Source organism: Suncus etruscus, chromosome 10 (genome assembly GCF_024139225.1).
Source record: "Suncus etruscus isolate mSunEtr1 chromosome 10, mSunEtr1.pri.cur, whole genome shotgun sequence".
In the NCBI taxonomy this organism is placed as follows: Eukaryota; Metazoa; Chordata; class Mammalia; order Eulipotyphla; family Soricidae; genus Suncus; species Suncus etruscus.
The window spans coordinates 87,439,716-87,458,395 of NC_064857.1; the positions used below are offsets into that span (position 1 = coordinate 87,439,716).

The 18,680-nt window shown below is 38.1% G+C and overlaps 1 protein-coding gene across 1 annotated transcript in view; it reads right to left on the minus strand.

Moving 5' to 3' along the window:
• UBR1 (ubiquitin protein ligase E3 component n-recognin 1) overlaps positions 1–18,680 on the minus strand; it is a 152,732-nt gene that overhangs the window by 93,752 nt on the left and 40,300 nt on the right. Inside the window, exons 8-16 of the mRNA XM_049782441.1 lie at positions 18,157–18,280; positions 17,771–17,878; positions 16,589–16,677; positions 9,147–9,245; positions 7,610–7,767; positions 5,222–5,321; positions 4,542–4,670; positions 2,156–2,336; positions 213–274 (exon numbers count right to left, since the gene is read on the minus strand). Coding sequence (XP_049638398.1) covers positions 213–274; positions 2,156–2,336; positions 4,542–4,670; positions 5,222–5,321; positions 7,610–7,767; positions 9,147–9,245; positions 16,589–16,677; positions 17,771–17,878; positions 18,157–18,280 — 1,050 coding nt within the window. The remainder of the gene's footprint in view (positions 1–212; positions 275–2,155; positions 2,337–4,541; positions 4,671–5,221; positions 5,322–7,609; positions 7,768–9,146; positions 9,246–16,588; positions 16,678–17,770; positions 17,879–18,156; positions 18,281–18,680) is intronic.

Here is an 18,680-nt window from a genome sequence, read left to right on the forward strand (position 1 = left end):
CTAGGGGTGATTTCTGAGCAAAAAGCCAGGAGTAATAAATAATATGGAAAGCCTTACCTAACTCTGTGATTCAGATTTCAATGTGTTATGTACATATATAAATTGAGAATTACTTAGGAAAATTTCAAAAATCTTAAGATTTATATCCACTTATCAACCAATGAGTGTCTATAGTTAGAACATATGCAAATAAACTTAATAGATTCACTTACAAAAGGTACAAATTCATGTAATCTTGAAACAGCACCCAGTCTGCTTAAACGTACATGAAGACCTATCATTAAAAAAAGATGAGTCAGTAAAACCAGTCTTTCTGCTACCTAAGTAATTAATTAAGTATAGAAATCAATGTGACTTATATATATACTTAATAAGCCGAAAAAGACATCTTAAAATACAAACTACTTCATTTTTTTCTTTTATTAGTATTTGGGCTACACGCAGCTCAGGCCTTACTTCTGGGTTGTGTACCCAGTGATTAATCTACCAGTGCTTAGTGTAACATACACAGTGCCAGTGACTAAACCAGAGTAAACTACATGTATATTTTTCAGGTTTAAAAAAAGAAACTGACATAGGTCATAAATATATATTAATTAAACCAGTTATAACAGTTACAAAAAGGTAAGTATACATTTTGCTGTTGTTGCTGTTGTTTTGTTTTTGGGCCACACCCAGTGGCACTCAGGGTTTACTCCTGGATCTGAGCTCAGGAATCTCTACTGGCAGTTCGGGGAACTATAGGGGAGCCAGGGATTGAACACAGGTTGGCTGTATGAGAGGGAATGTCCTACCCATTGTGCAATGTTTTGGTCCAAACAGTTTTACATCTTTTTGTTTTGTTTTGTTTGTTTGGGGGCCACACCCAGCAGTGCTCACAGATTACTCCAGGCTCTGTGCTCAGAAATCACTTCTGGGAGGCTTGAGTGACCATATGGGTGGGATGCTGGAGATTGAATCTGGGTTGACTGCATGCAAGGCAAGTGCCCTATTACTGTGCTGTCACTCTGACCCCATTTTGTTCTGTTGTTTTAAAGTCACACTCAGCAGTGTTAAGGGCTAACTCCTCATTCTGTGTTCAGGAATCACTCTTGGCAGTGCACATTGGACCATAAGTGATGCCAGAAATTGAATCTGGAACAGCTGTGTGCTAAAGAAAATACATTATTCCCTTTATATATCTCTAGCCCTCTGGGCAAAAGTAGTTAAAAAATAAAGTAAGAAGATACAAGAACTGGGAACTTCAGGGAGGGAAGAATAGGAGAATTGAATGAGTATTATAGAGTTTTAGTTTGGGAAAAAAAACACTCTGTAGATGGTTATTTTTTTTTAACAATGAAATATCACCTAAAGCCACTGAACTACACTTAAAATGGTAAATCTTATGTACATTTTACAATTAAAATGAAATATAAGACCAAGGAGATGGTTTAAAGAGCTTGAGTCCATGCTCTGGATGCAGGAGGCCAAAGTTTGATTCCTGGCATCTCCTGGACCCTGAACACTGCACTGGAAGTTCCCATGAGTATTACCAGATATGACTCCTGTTTTAAAAATTAAAATTAAATAACTACATGCCACCCATTATAAATATTACTTTAATATGTAACATATTACTTTAAATATGTAAATATTTACAATAATAAAATTGTTTTAAAAAACAAAAAGAGGAACCTGAGCAATAGCACAGTGATATGGCATTTGCCTTGCACGTGGCTGACCCAGGACGGACCTGGGACCTGGGTTTGATCCCCAGCATCCCATATGGTCCCCCAAGCCAGGAGCTATTTCTGAGCGATAGCCAGGAGTAACCTCTGAGAGTCACCGGGTGTGGCCCAAAAAACAAAAAACAAAACAAAAAAATATATATATAAGAATATATATAAGAACCAGTGAGATTTTACTATATTTAAATATGGTAGAGATGATGAATTATTCCTTACATTCAGGCTATATAGATCTATTATTTGTCCACATTAGCAAAATGCCTCGGTAAACAAGCATCCTTAGAGATGTTCTAACAACAGTTTGAAGAACAAGGATAGTGATAGCTCTAAACTTTAGTGCAAAATCGTGGTGTGTCTGTACATACTGAGCTTAGAATAAAATGGAAATTATTTTATTACTCTGAATAGAAAATGCAAAGAACACTCACCTGCAAGAGTCCTAGAAAGTGGTAGATGTATGCTTACAAGATCCTCAGATACTTTGTAGGACTTAGTTTCTAAAGTGTGACCACATAATTGTACTACTGTCTTATTACTACATGCAAAATGTGAACTGCATCTCATCACAGCCTTATGACATTCTTTATAAGCCACTAATAAGAGTTCTTCCTAAAAGAAAATAAAAAAGCAGAGATTGAAAAATTATTTTACAACAAACACTTTACAATAAACACTTTCTTTCTTTTTTTTTTTTTTTTTTTGGTTTTTGGGCCACACCCTGTGACGCTCAGGGGTTACTCCTGGCTTGGGGGACCATATGGGACGCGAACCGTGGTCCATCCTACGCTAGCACTGGCAAGGCAGACACCTTGCCTCTAGCGCCACCACGCCGGCCCCCAATAAACACTTTCTAAATATGAGCACAAAATTATTCTACATCTTAGTAGAGCTAACTCCACAGGATCTGTAACCTAATAGAAAGTAACAGAAAACACACATTCTCTCCCCAAACCTTATTGTAAATGATACAATTCCAATTTTTGTATTTGTAATTAACTTAAGAAGGCCAAAAGAAAAAAATCATAAATATAGAACCTAAATAAATAAATAAATATAGAACCCAGAGCAAGTGGCTCAAAAAGATGGAGCAGATGCTTAGTATGCCAGAAGCCTAAGTTTAATTCCTAATACTGAACGACTGTTTAAGCACTCCCAGGAATGGCCCATGAATATGACCAAATATCAGTTTGAAAGAGCAATCCAATAATTCATAAAAGCAAGAATTTAGAGTGTTTTCTAAAATAAGATGTAAAATATGAAGAGTGGAGATACAGAAGATTCAAAGAGGGGCCAGAGCAGTAGCACAGCATAAGGCATCTGCCTTGCCTGCACTAGCCTAGAATGGACCGCAGTTCGATCCTCTGGCATCCCATATGGTCCCCCAAGCCAGAAGCAATTTATGAGTGCACAGCCAGGAGTAACCCCTGAGCGTCACTGGTTGTGGCTCAAAAACAAAACAAACAAACAAAAAAAAAATTAAAAAGACAAAAAATGAGGATGTGACCTAAAATTTTACTTAAATTATTTTAATTCTATATATTAAAATTAATTTTCTTAATGGCTTAACATGCATAACATTTAATTCACTTAAATTAATTAACATTTAATTTACATTAAATGTATAACTTTTACATTGTTAGTAAAATGAAAACTGGGCAGGAGATGTGGCGCTAGAGGTAAGGTGTCTGCCTTGCAAGCGCTAGCCAAGGAAGGACTGTGGTTCGATCCCCCGGCGTCCCATATGGTCCCCCTAAGCCAGGGGCAATTTCTGAGCACTTAGCCAGGAGTAACCCCTGAGCATCAAGTGGATGTGGCCCAAAAAACAAAAAACAAACAAACAAAAAAAGAATAATGAAAACTTATAATTCTATTTTATGTTTATATTCATGTCTAACTTAATAAACAGGCACCATTAAAAAAAAAAAACAAAACACCACTATTCCAAAACTCAGGGTTTTTTCCTTTCAGGTGGGGACCTCTTAGGAAGTGCACAGGAGGCAGAGGCCCCTGCTAGCAATTTTCAACTGACCAAAGAATGTAATACTACGTGGGCCTTGTGATGATGGGGATTACCTGGACCACTGTGGGTCAACTGCGTGCAAGCATGTATTTTAAGCCTTATACTATTTCTCCTGCAGCTAAATTTTTTGGGTCCCCAATTAGTGCTCAAAGGTCCCCTGGTGTATTTGATGCTGAAAATAGAATTTAGGAACTCTGAATGCAAAGCATGTTTGCTCCAGCCTTCTCAGCTGCCTTTCTGGTTCACTATTTCCAAATTTAAACAAAGCTATATAGAGCATTTCTCACCCCTATCTGATTTTGTTTTTAAGTCACTCCTGCTGATGCTCAGGGCTCAGTCTTGGCTCTAGCTCAAGAATTACTCTTGGGGGCCGGAGAGATAGCACAGCGGTAAGGCATTTGTCTTGCATGCTAAAGGACAGTGGTTCGAATCCCGGCATGCCAGGAGCGACTTCTGAGCATAGAGTCAGGAGTAGCCCCTGAGCACTATCAAGTGTGACCCAAAAACCAAAAACCAGAAAACTGAATTACTTTTGGAAGAGACTGGGGTGTCAAGGACTGAATACTGGTAAGTAGCATACAAAGCATATGCCCTACACCACTGAACTCAATAGAGCCCTTTCTAATTAATCACAAAAAGCCTGGAGTTTCCATTTAAATGTAGTCTGACATTCAAATTCATAAGATACTACTTAAGTAATAAAACTTTATATTAAGGAAGCTACAACCTAATTAATCTATTAATAACCATCAGGACAATAAAAAGACTCTGATCCTATTCATAATTTAACTTACATCACAAGCACACCACTCTTGGAACATAAGTAAAATATTCTTCAACTGCATCTGGATAGCAATGGCAGCCTCCCAGTCAGGATCTACCTCAATGTGTTGACCAACCTGTCTTCTGATTTCCTCCATTCCCTGTAACAAAAATGAGAGGTTAACACATTCTTATGGTTCTGCTTCATTCTTCCTCTACGATAAAACAACATTATCAGGATTCATGTTGATAAAAGAACATAAATGCATAGTTTATTTACAGGTTGTTAAGATCAAAATGCATGGGTCAAATCTCAGTTCTGTCACTTTCTATTTTGGGGGCCTAGACAGATTACTTTTTCAGTTCCCTATATATAAAATGGTTGCTAAGTACAATAATTACCTCATGAGACTTCAATAAGGCTCAAAACAGACAATGTATGTAAACTGTTTACTACAGGATTACATGATAAAGATTAATAGTATTAACAATAAATTAAAGGATATAGAAAGGTTTCGTAAAGTAAGATCAGGACAGTGGTATTCAAATTTATTTCAATTTTACTATATATTTTCTTTAACACAAGAGTTTTCTGAAAAATTTTAAATCATGGCTAAACTTTTAAAAATAATGTAGTATATTATTTTATATAATAAACAACTTTTAAAAAATAGTAATAAATTAATCTCACTGATACATAAAACTATCATACCTGCATACAGGTAAGAATCTTCAAAAATGATCGGAAGCCTTCAAGAAACTGCATTCTTAATTTTTCTGTCCATACTGAGGGTTTGCTGATCAGAATATATCTATTAATTCAAGAGAAAAAGAATAATTCCTTTCTATATTTTTAAATAATCTTAAGATTCTTTGAGGGGTCGGAGAGATAGCATAGTGATAGGGCATTTGCCTTGCATGCAGCTGATCCAGAACGGACTGTGGTTCAAATCCCAGCATCCCATATGGTCCCCCGAGCCTACTGGGGGCAACTTCTGAGCACAGAGCCAGGAGTAATCCCTGAGCGCCGCAAGGTGTGACCCCCTCAAAAAAAAAAAAAGATTCTTTGGGCTATATACAATGTTAATTCATCAAAACTATCAAATTTCTTACATTATCTTAAAACTATAGGTAGAACTAAAATTATTCTGCTTTAGATAAAAAAAAAGGTGAATGCTGTAAGGCAGATGTAAAACTAAACCTGACTTGGGCTGGAGAGATAGCACGGAGGTAAGGCATTTGCTTTGCATGCAGAAGGATGGTGGTTCGAATTCCGGCATCCCATATGGTCCCCCAAGCCTGCCAGGAGTGACTTCTGAGTGTAGAGCCAGGAGTAACCCCTGAGCGCTGCCAGGTGTGGCCCAAAAACAAACAAACAAACAAACAAACAAAACTAAACCTGACTTTTCCACTCAGTAGTCTTATTAAGTGAACCTAAAAGAGGTTGGGGAAAGAGTTTATGTGTTAGAGCACATGCTTAACATGTGTGAGGTTGAGTTTGATCTTATCATACAACTTCCTGAGGGGATCACTTTGAGTGTTGGCCTTGTGGCTCCCAGTACTTCTAGGTCCAAGTAATATAATATAAACAAGCTCTAGCACTGCTAAGAGTGACTCAGGGTTCACTGGTGTTCTCAGTGTGTGGTTCCTATTTAAAAAAGAAAAACAAAAATGGGGCCGGAGTGATAGCACAGTGGTAGGGCTTTTGCCTTGCAGCCAGCTAACCCAGGATGGACCTTGGTTTGTCCCATATGGTCCCCCAAGCCAGGAGTAGCCCCTTGAGCATCACCGGGTGTGCCTCCCCCCAAAAAAGTAAGAAATTTAGAAGAAATCTAACCCATTGCAGATGAACAACTACATTCCAGATTTCCTAGAACTCTACACCTACATCATCCAAAGAACTAGTTGACAGTCCTGTAAGTTCAAAGGGATGTCAAAACTATGTGTATGATGTATGCTATTACATAAATCGCTCTTTTCTCAAAAGAAATGTAAACCAAACCATGAAAAACCATGAGTACAAGAGGTGGAGCAATAGCACAGTGGACGGGTGTTTGCCTTGCATGCAGCTGACCCAGGTTTGATCCCCAGCATTCCACATGGTCCATCGAGCCAGCCAAGAGTATTAACTGAATGCAGAGCCAAGAGTAATTTCTGAACACTGCTGGGTATGGCCCAAGACAAACAAAAATTATGGATACACTGGCCATGCAGCTAGAAGCTGGCAATCTCAGGAGCAGAGAGTGGGCCAAGCTCCCATTCTGCCGAAGCCACAACTACTGCATCCATCACCCAGAATCACTATTTTGCCTATGGACCTGCTTCACTGCTCCTCTATAATTCTCTTCAGAGACACCATTCTGACCAAATTTCAGGTATGCAGGTATTTGGTCTGATATCACCAGCATTTCTATGGAGCAAGTGTGGGCACCCACCCCTTGAACCCTCCTTCCAGGAGGCCTGGAGCTGAAGACACGATCCACAAAAGCAGCAGTATCAAAAATAGTGCTTTGAATTCCTAGACATTCGTTTGATGCTATCATCACTATAGGAATACACCAATTTAGATGCCAATGGTTAGCTGAGGCCACTTAATGTTTGGGAACAAATGAAATAACAGAATGGACAGCTAACAAGAACTTACTAATTCTACCATGGACTTAATGACTTTACTAAAGGTACAATAATTTTCACAAATGTGCTTGCCATTGTAAGCCTTTTTTCCTTTCCATTTTTCTTGGGGGTGGGGGGGAGGGCACACCCATTGACGCTCAAGGGTATTCCTGGATATGTGCTTAGAAATCACTCCTGGCTCAGGGGATCGGGAATTGAATCAAGATCTGTCATAAATAAGACAACAGGTAAGGCGCTTGCCTTAGATGAAGTCAACCTAGGTTCAATCCCCAGCTTCCCATATTCTCATATTCCTAAGCATCACCAGGAGTGATTCCTGAGTGCAAGCACTCACTAACCTTTCTAAGTACTGTCAGGTATGACACACACACACATACACACCCAATAAAAAACAAAAAAGACAGAACAAAAAAAAAAGCACACTGTATTTTAATAGTACCCTCACTTTTTTACTTTAATAACTTACTTTAGGTCACATATGACTGCATATACTCTTCCCAATTTGTCCTGGCTATAACCCTGGAAGTTGAATTTATTATTTCTGTCCAAGTACTCAGGCAAAACTTCTAGGAGAGTTTCTGTAATGACAGAAATAACATTCTGCTCTTCAATCAGATGCCGAGCCTGCAGAATAATTTAAGAATATTATTTTCAATTATATTATCTTATAACCCATTAGGATATGTGATTAATTTATTCATTCATTTAACTGGTTAGACATTTTTAATAAATGTTTGTTGAACATTACTAAAAATTTAGTTTCATAATTTTAAAGATAAGCAATTTCTGGTAAATAAATAAATTCCTATTAGTAAATATCTTTTGGACACTTGAAGTCCATTTCTCAAATTACCTATATAAACATTTATCTTATTATCACATAATAAGCAAAGAAGGACAAGCATATACATCAAATTTTCTATCACAGTATATTTATTCTGACATCTCTTGCTCACTATCCAATTTCTCTTCTTAATCCTTTTTTGTGGCCTTTGAGAAGGAAAAAAGAAATAAAGCAGTATAAAAAAGAAGTAAAATTCTTCACTCTCTTATCAGATCTATTAAGCACCATTTTACACAAATATTTGAAAGCACCTGTCAAACAGGGATTGTGTTTTGGGGTCACACCTAATGATGCTCAAAGCCTCATGCTCGGGCCCGGGCGGTGGCGCTAAAGGTAAGGTGCCTGCCTTACCTGCGCTAGCCTAGGACGGACCGCGGTTCGATCCCCCGGCGTCCCATATGGTCCCCCAAGCCAGGAGCGACTTCTGAGCGCATAGCCAGGAGTAACCCCTGAGCGTCACCAGCCCAAAAACCAAAAAAAAAAAAAAAAAAAAGCCTCATGCTCACAGGGATTACTCAGAGGATCTGTGATACAAAGGATCAAATCCAGACCTGATTGCAATGTACACAACTCAGTTGAACTATCTCTCCAGCCCAAAGTCCAGCTTTATTTATCTTAATCTAGAAATTCTCCCTACCCCCTACTTAAATAACTAAAAATTAAAATAAATAAATAACAAAAGATAAATTGTTTTGGTATTGATTTGGGGGTGGTTGGGAGGAGGTGTAAATGCCTTAACTCTTTTTTTTCTTTTTTGGTTCACAAGTTTCCTAGTTTATGGGTACCACCAGGAAATTATTTACATGTAGATACCACTGATTCTATTTTCCAAATAAATTAGCCTACAGAGTGACTGTGGCATCATTTTAATTTTACTCAACACAAAGAAAAATTATTTTATGGGGGAAAATGATTTTGTGGGGTTTGTTTGATTGGGGGGGGCATACATAGCAATGCTCTGAGGTTACTTCTGGCTCTGAACCCAGGAATTACTCCTGGCAGTGCTCAAGGGACAATATGGAGTATCAAAGATTGACTCTGAATCAGCTATATGTGAAGAAAATGTCCTACTATTGTACTATTGCTCCAGCCCCACAAAGAAAAATTCTTGAAAAACAAAAGAACAAAAAACTGAAAGAATAAAAGAAATAGTACATACCAGAGTAGGAACAGTGAACATCTGAACTGAGAGTGCAGTTACAGAAATACTTCTGTCATGATCATCACTGATATATTCTTTCTGCAACTGCTTATAATACTGAAAAATATAAATAAAAATAATTAATTGTAAGCTACTAACAATAATATCTAAAATCCCAATTTAACGATGTTGACAACTTAATTGATAGATGACAAGTATCATAAACTTCTATTTATGAAACTAAGATACTATGATCAACAAAAATTTCTTTGAGAGTAACAAAAGACCCAATACAGATTCAGTTACCCAATCTAGCAGAGTTGGACATGACAAAAATAAAACATACACAAAGGTAAAAAGCACAGTGAGTATGTGCTGGTCAGTGAGCATGGGCTGACCTGGTTTTGATCCCCAGAGTCCCCTGAACCTGCCAAGAGTGATTTCTGAATGTAGAACCAGGAGTAATGCCTTAACGCTGGCCCAAGACACGCCCCCCCATCACAAAGTACTACAATAGCATTTTATCCTACTGCAAATAAGAAATACAATACTACAGTATTCTTTATTCATGTACAGAATCTAAAGCAGCCATTAGCAAATTCTATCCAAACTAGGTCTATTTAAAGTAATTTTTATAAGTTGAAAAGACCCACAAAAAATTAGATTAAATCTAGCCTTAAGAATGGATAAAAAGGGCCGGAATGATAGCATGGAGGTAAGGTGTTTTTGCCTTTCGTCCAGAAGGACAGTGGTTCAAATCCCGGCATCCCATATGGTCCCCCATGCCTGCCAATGGCGATTTCTGAGCGTAGAGCCAGGAGTGACCCCTGAGCGCTCCCTGATGTGACCCAAAAAAAAAAAAAAAAACAAAAAACAAAAAAAAAAAGGATAAAAAATAACTTTCCAGGGGCTGGAGTGATAGCACAGTGGTAAGGCGTTTGCCTTGCATCAAGCTGATCCAGGATGGACAGTGGTTCGAATCCCGGCATCCTATATGATCCCCCAAGGCCTGCCAGGAGCGGTTTCTGAGCACAGAGCCAGGAGTAACCTCTGAGGACCACAGGGTGTGACCCCCCCAAAAAAAAAATAACTTTCCAGTCTTAAAAAGAATGACTATAAGTATCTCCTTAATAATATTAACTAAAAATAAACACATACTTAGAGAACAAAAATCACACATCCAGTCATTCTTAAAACATCTAATAATGTGTTTAAGTCGTGTTTGATCCTGAACTATATATATATATATATATATATATATATATATATATATATATATATATATTTCATTTTATCCACTATAACAATATTAACCAGCAGCTATATAGCCCCCTGTGGGCCCCAAATGAAAATTCCATTAATTGGGGGGGTCACTCCATGAGACTAACTAATAGGGTAGGATGGACCACTAGAGAAAAACAAGATCAGAATGGAGGCCATTGTCAGAAAAAGACTGAGAAACACTATACTAGAACTGCTACCCAGTTTAAGAGGTAGCTGTGTTTGATAAAATAAAATGTAACGGGTTGAAGGAAAAGGACAGAGATTAAGGCCAACTTGTACATGGCCGACCTGTTTAATCCCTTAACACCACATGTGGCACCCTTAAGCACTATGGGAAGTGCTTCCTCAGTACAAAGCCAGGAGTAAGCAAGTATGGTTCAAAGCTCCCTGCAAAAATAAAGGAAAAAAATTAAAGAGGGTGGCTAAATAAATGTTAATCTCTTCCTTTGATTATAGCTTCCATTATTCTGTTCAGAAATGGTTCTGGAACCCTAACAAAACTTCTACAAGCAGAGACAAAAGGACTACAGCCACGTGGACAAGAAACAAGCAAACACCCCAAAAAAGAAGTCCTATCTCAAATAGGCTGCAGTTAGAAAAATATTTTTGAGATACAGAACATTAACCTGAGAAATTGGGGATATCATACTAAATAACTAATATCCCAACCAAATGATTCTATACTTAGAATGGGAGTTAACTGTAGGGTTTAGAGTTATTGATAAGTACCATCTTGGTGAATGTAATCTTTCTAAGGCAATACAGAGAGGGTGTCCTACTGGGTTCCATTCTCCATAACAACATAGTAACTTACCTTGAGGGTAAGTACCCAAACAGAGTTCTACTCATTCCTAGCCAACAGCTGGGCTACCTGTGGGTTGAGAGTAACTATTAAGATCCCTTGTAGGGGGCTGAAGTGATAGTACGATGGATAGGATGTTTGCCTTGCAGGAGACTGGCCAAGCTCAGTCTCCTACAACCCATATGGTCCCACTTACATCAACAGGAATAATTTCTGAGCCAGAAATCACCCCTAAGCATCCCTGTGTATGAAAAAAAAAAAACAACCCAACAACTAAGAGTGCTTTGAGATAACCAATAGACCCTCCATGTTCACACTGATCTCTGGCCAGAAAGCCACACACCCCATCACCAGCTGGAAATGAAGTTCCAGTTCTTCTCAAACCTATACTGGCATTGGGTCCCAAACTATCACCCAGGTCTGTGGTACTGTACAGCTTGATTGCTGCTACTGGTGACCCTGAGCAAGGATCACTGCCTAGGTCTCTTGAATTTGGTAGACTGGTGTCCTTTCCTACCAACTATTTTGAATTTCTAGTCAATTTCCAGGTTCATTCAAACACAGGACCCTGGTTTCTACCCAGGAACCTTGAAGCACCATACACTACTTACAAGGATAGGGAGGAATCGACCACACCAATATAATAAGATGACAGCCTGATAAGAACTAATACAGTAGAGCTATGCAAGTACCCTAACAGACTTCAAAGCAACAAGTTTAAAGATGCTTACTGAAATAAAGAGATCAATAGAAGAGAACTTCAACAAAGAAAACATGAGAAAGTCTGAAAAAACTAAATTAAAAAGTACAACAGAGTGGGGAGTGGGGTTCAAATAGAAAAATATAAGAATTGGGGGACCAAAGTGATTGCACAGTGGCATTTCTCTTGCATGCTGCCAACCCAGGACCTGGGTTCAATTCCAAGCATCCCATATGGTCCCCCAAGTCTGCCAAGAGCAATTCTGAGCACAGAGCCAGGAGTAACCCAAAAAGCAAAAGTAAAAAAGGAAAGAAGGAAGGAAGGAAGGAAGGAAGGAAGGAAGGAAGGAAGGAAGGAAGGAAGGAAGGAAGGAAGGAAGGAAGGAAGGAAGGAAGGAGAGAAAAAGAGAGAGAGAGAGAGAGAGAGAGAGAGAGAGAGAGAGAGAGAGAGAGAGAGAGAGAGAGAGAGAGAGAGAGAAATGTAAGAAGCTAAAATGAAATCAGGGACTTGGGGCCAGTGGTTCAAATCCCAGCATTCCATATGGTCCCTGAACCTGCCAGGAGTGATTTCTGAGCATAGAGCAAGGAGTAACCCCTGAGTGCTGCCGGGTGTGACCCCAAAACAAAACAAAAACAAACAAAAAAGAAATCAGGGGCTTGAAGGTAGAAACCATTAGAATTAAAACAATAGAGATACCTTAAGTATTATAAGGAATAGCATGAAGAAAAAGAATATTTGAATCATAAGGGTTCCAGAAGAAAGGTAAGATTTTATATATTTTCTTTTTTTTCTTTTTTTTTTTTGGTTTTGGGTCACATGGGACGCCAGGATTCAAACCACCATTCTTCTGCATTCAAGGCAAACACCCTGCCTCCATGCTATCTCTCTGACCCCAAAATTATAATTTTTTTCTTTTTCCCAAAATTTTCTTTTTTTCTCCCCTCCAAAATTATAATTTTAATAAATAATTTTTTTAAATTTTTTTTTTTTGGTTTTTGGGCCACACCCAGTAACACTCAGGGGTTACTCCTGGCTATGCACTCAGAAGTTGCTCCTGGCTTGGGGGACCATATGGGATACCGGGGGATCGAACCGCGGTCCGTCCAAGGCTAACGCAGGCAAGGCAGGCACCTTACCTTTAGCACCACCACCCGGCCCCAAATTTTTTATTTTTAATTATGAGAAAAATGATGCAAAGAGGACAAGGTAAAGTTACAGTGAAAGGATAATCACCCATAAACAGAGTTCTCAGAAGAAATCCCCTTGCTGACACCTAAATATTGAACTTACAGTCAAAGAACATTAAGAAAAATAAGGCAGAACCCATGTACAATTACTTTGTCCACAAGTCCCCAGATTGTAGTACATTATAACATTTCTTTTTTTTTTTTTTTTTTTTTTTGTGGCTTTTTTGGGTCACACCCGGCAGTGCTCAGGGGTTACTTCTGGCTCCATGCTCAGAAATTGCTCCTGGCAGGCACAGGGGACCATATGGGACGCCGGGATTTGAACCGATGACCTTCTGCATGAAAGGCAAACGCCCTACCTCCATGCTATCTCTCCGGCCCCACATTATAACATTTCTTAGCAGTACACAAAGCAACCTAAAGCCATGAGATTTCTGTGACTCCTTAAACATTGAAGGCATCGTATCTTTTTATATTTTCATGCGCATAAATATTAGTTTAAGTTAACATCAAAAGTTTAAGAGGTATTTTTTTAAGGGTTAATCAAAAGGGCATAGGAAAAATGGTGTTAGAGTGGCAAATATTGTTTGCATATGCCCACCAAAATATGAGGGACATGGAAAGGAAAAGCCTTGGTCTAAATACAAGGAGACCCCTACCCCTGAAGTTTCCTGGCATAAGACCAACTCTAGGCTCCAGGCAAACTAGTTTATTCAATCCAAGTCATTGTCTGTAGTGCCAATACAATTATATTTTTCATGCAGTCCTATTGTTGGCATCAGGTTTCTGTATTGAAGATCCTGGAATCTGCATATCCTACATTGAAGTCAGGCTGGTGTGGCGTATCCTCTAGTTTCACCTCATAATTAAGGGGCAATACAGAAAGCCCTGTCCAGTAATAGATAAATTTTTTATTGAATCACCATGAAATAGTGATTTCAATCACATTACAATTGTTAATGATTGAGTTTTAGTCATGTAATGTCCAATACCCTTCCCCTGTATGTATTCTCTCTCTCTCTCTCTCTCTCTCTCTCTCTCTCTCTCTCTCTCTCTCTCTCTCTCTCTCTCTTGCTCTATCTCCCTCTCTCCCTTCCCTTTTTTTCTTTAGATGCTGTGGTTTATATTATTACTAAAGAATTATTGTGCCTATCACTTTTTCTCCTTTCAGCACCCAGTTTTTTTCCCAAAGTGATCATTTCCAACTCTCACTGTCATTCATAGTGGTCTCTTCTCTGCCTTAACTGCAACCCCCCCCCCACCTATTCGTAGCAAGCTTCCTGTCATTCGTCTTCCACACCCTCATCTCTATTGTCTTTGAATATTACTTAAAAAGGTGGGATTCCTTTTTCTCAATAATATCTTCATTTAATCACCATGATTGTAGTTGGGTTTCTGTCATAAAAGAACACCCCCCTTCACCAGTGCAATATTCCCACCACCAATGCCCCCCATCTCTGTCCTCCCCTACCCTCTGTCTGTATTCGAGACAGACATTCTACTTCTCTTCCTCACTGACAACGTCATGCTAGTTGTTAGTGTAGTTATTTCCCTAACTGCACTCACCACTCTTTGTGGTAAGCTTATATGATGAGCCAGTCCTTCCAACCCTCATCTCTATTGTCTCTGGGCATTATCACAACATTTTTTATTTTTCTTAAAACCCATAGTTGAGTGAGTCTATTCTGTATCTATCTCTCTCCCTCTGACTCATTTCACTCAGCATAATAGTTTCCATGTCCAGCCATGTATAGGAAAAATTCATGACTTCATCTCTCCCAATGGCTGCATAATATTCCATTGTGTATATGTACCACAGTTTCTTTAGCCATTCATCTGTTGAAGGGCATGTTGGTTGTTTCCAGAGTCTTGCTATTGTAAACAGTGCTGCAACAAATATAGGTGTGAGGAAAGCATTTTTGTATTGTATACAAAAATTGTATAGCTGGATCATATGGGAGCTCAATTTCCAATCTTTTTTTTCATAAAGTTTCCATAAAATTCCAATAAATTTTCATAAAATTTCCAATATTATTTTTCCATAAAGGCTGGACTAGATGACATTCAAGAGGTGGAATTCTTATTTCAAGAAATAATAACCAAGAATTTTCTCAAGCTAACAAAATTCTAATATTAATAAACAACCCAAACAGGCACACAAAGATAGAGAATCCTAGAAAAAGCAGAATCACATACGGGAAAAATCATGTAAGGAAAACCCCATAAGACAAAAATACTTCAGACCAGAGGACTGGCAGAATGTAGACAAAGTGCTTGAAAGAAAAAGTAATCCAATCAAGAATAGTCTAGACAGAAGGCAGTGAGTGTGCACCAATGAGCTATAGTTTCTCTTTCTTCTCAGGGAGAACTGGCGTATGCAACCTGGATATGAAATGGCACCAAAAGGCCAGCCTGAGTGGATAATAGAGAACATAAAATAAACCTGAATAGGTTGCGCAAGATAAACTGAAAAGAGAGAGACTGGAGCCAGAACAGAAAACAAACTGCTTTACCACTATAATGTAAGCAACAGCCTAACTCAGAAATCGCTGCTGGCTTGAGGGACCATATGGGACACCGGGGATCGAACCCACATTCATCCTGGGTCAGCTGTGTGCAAGGCAAACGTCCTATCACTATGCAATCACTCCGGCCCCCAAAAGTAATATTTAAATGGCTTCTATAAAAGGTAAAAAAAAAAAACAAAACACTTTAACTCGTAAGTTATACCTAAAAATTATAAAATGTAGGGGCAGGGGGCCAGAGCAATAGCGCTATGGTAGGGTGTTTGCCTTGCACGCGGCTGACTCAGGACAGACCTCGGTTTGATTCCCAGCATCCCATATGATCCTCCAAGCCTGCCAGAAGTAACCCCTGAGTGGCACCGAGTATGACCCCCCTTCCCCCAAAAAAGAAAGAAAGAAAGAATACTGAATCAAAATACAACCAGGGGTCCTCAAACTTTTTAAACAGGGGGCCAGTTCACTGTCCCTCAGACCATTGGAGGGTCTGACTATAGTAAAAAAACTTATGAACAAATTCTTATGCACACTGCATATATCTTATTTTGCAATGAAGAAACAAAACAGATACAAATACAATATGTGGCCCGCGGGCCATAGTCTGAGGACCACTGTATCCTTATAATAAAGCATAAGGACTATGAGAATTTGACTCCTATTCATCTCTATGTCATATTTTGCTCCATGCACTATTGTCTTTGCTCAAAACTCACCAATCATACTTGTCTTCCACAAATACTTCAAACTAGTTCTTCAGGATGTTTGCTTACTTTTTTTCCTGCCTGATATTTCTGTTCCCAACACTCCACTTACATGATTATTTAAATTAAATTATACTTTGTATATAAAAATTAAATTGTCAACTCATAATAATCCCCTTGTATCTATATTTTATTTACAAATGACCTATTTCTAATTATTAATATCAACTTGTATTAACTTATTAACATCAACTTAGCAATTACCTTCACAAATTCCATAGCAAAGAATTTTTTGTATTCCATCTCCATAAAAAAACTGCTGAAGATCAATTCATGAAGGATCTTACGTGCACCTAATAAAAAGGCCATTTTGTGGGACAGAGGGAAAAAAAAATAAAGAATCCAGCTATCAGAAGTGATAGAATATTACAAATATATTTCAAATGTAATAGACTCAAGTCTCATAATATGTGTATGAGTAGCATTTATTACATCAGGCTTTTGTTTGGTTAGTTATTGTTGCTTTCTTTCAATTTTTGGGTCATTCTCAGTGGTGTGATACTGTGCTCAGTGATCACTCCTAGCAGTGCTTGGTGCCAAGTATAGAACTGGTGTGACTGGCAGCAGCCACATACAAGGCAAGTGCCTTAGCCTTTATACTATCTTTCCAGCCCCTGTGAGTGAGGCCATACCCAGCCTCCCAGACTGTGAATAAATCCACATGCCGTAATCCCACAGGGAATTGGGATCTGGAATAGGGTCATGGCACAAAATAATCCAAACCAGACTGCGGGTGAAACATGTGTATATCAAGAGAGCTGCCTGCCAGAACTGTCCTTTTTACTGAGTATAGAGACCACCCCCAGGCAAGGGGAGTAAGGACAGAAGGCCTATCCTGAACTAGTTCCATCTAGGTTTGCTTAAGATCTCTAAAACAATCTCTGTTTTTGGATAAAACCAAGTTGGAAACAGACACAAAAGAAATAAGGATCATCTTTGTTTTGGGTAAAACAAGGTATAATTTAACACCAGATCCTTACATTATTTTAATAACTCCCATACCTTTTCTTCACACTTTTATATTCTATTTCACCAAAAATTTCACATACTCTGTATTTTCTTTCCTCTATCCCACTTAGTATTCCTCTTTCATATTTTTATTAGATTTTTAAGTGAAAATTAACAGTCTAGTAAGAGCAATACTTCATAAACATGAATTCATATTGTTTATTGGTCCAACAGATGAAAAGGTACAAGCACTAGAAGGAAATATCTCAAGGGTATTAACACAGAAAAATATGTATTCTTTTATGGCTAACCTTACTTAAAGGTGTAATAATTTTATCAATCAAGATGCCTGATTCAATAAATAAAAGATTAGTACTACTTTAAGATTATACTTTTCCTTTGCTTTGTGTCACATAGTTTAAGGAAAGATCTACCTACCTTTATAAAGTTTTGCATCCCAAAGCATTAACCTGCTGATAAGACAGGGATTCTCAGAACCAGGTTCTTCTCTAAGGCAAGCTTGGCAAAAGATCTGTCTAAAGTCACCTACAAAGAAACCACATAATTTTATTCTCTCTCAAAATATTTTCCTATAAAATATGATACATTAACATTAATCTTCCCAAACTTAATGCCAATAATAGTCAACATCATAGAGTCAAGAACCAATAAAGTATTATTTATAGAACTTAAAATGCAATCCTGGAAAGTAATCCAAATGTATCCTTTTTTAAAAAAAGGTCATTGTATATTCAATAACATTTTAAATTTTGTAACAATTGTAAAGCCAACAATATTTTATGAAAAAATATATATATGCTTACTTGAATAGCTCATAATTTTGTTCATCCAGGAACCAAGACGCAAAGCAAATTTCTGATGTGCCATAACCTCAGAGTGTAATACTTCTACATGAAGTGGATGTTGAGAGACATTTTCTGAATGACTCTACAGATTGAAAGAAGTATTTTTAAATCTTAAAAACTGTTTTTAATACTTTGAGTAAAATATTTTTAATCATTTTTAAATGCTGAAAATACTTATAAAATATTTCAATAAATTATTTAATCCTTTAAATATTTTTGGGGCCAGAGAAATAGCATGGAGGTAAGGCAAAGTTCATCTTGCATGCAGAAGGATGGTGGTTCGAATCCTGGCATCCCATGTGGTCCCTGGAGACTGCCAGGAGCAATTTCTGAGTGTAGAGCCAGGAGTAACCCCTGAGCACTGCCGAATGTAACCCCCCACCCAAAAAAAAAAAACATTTAGATATTTTTATTTTAAATTTTTAATACTTTAAAAATACTTCCATGGGCGGAAGTGGTGGCACAAGCCTTAAGGTGTCTGC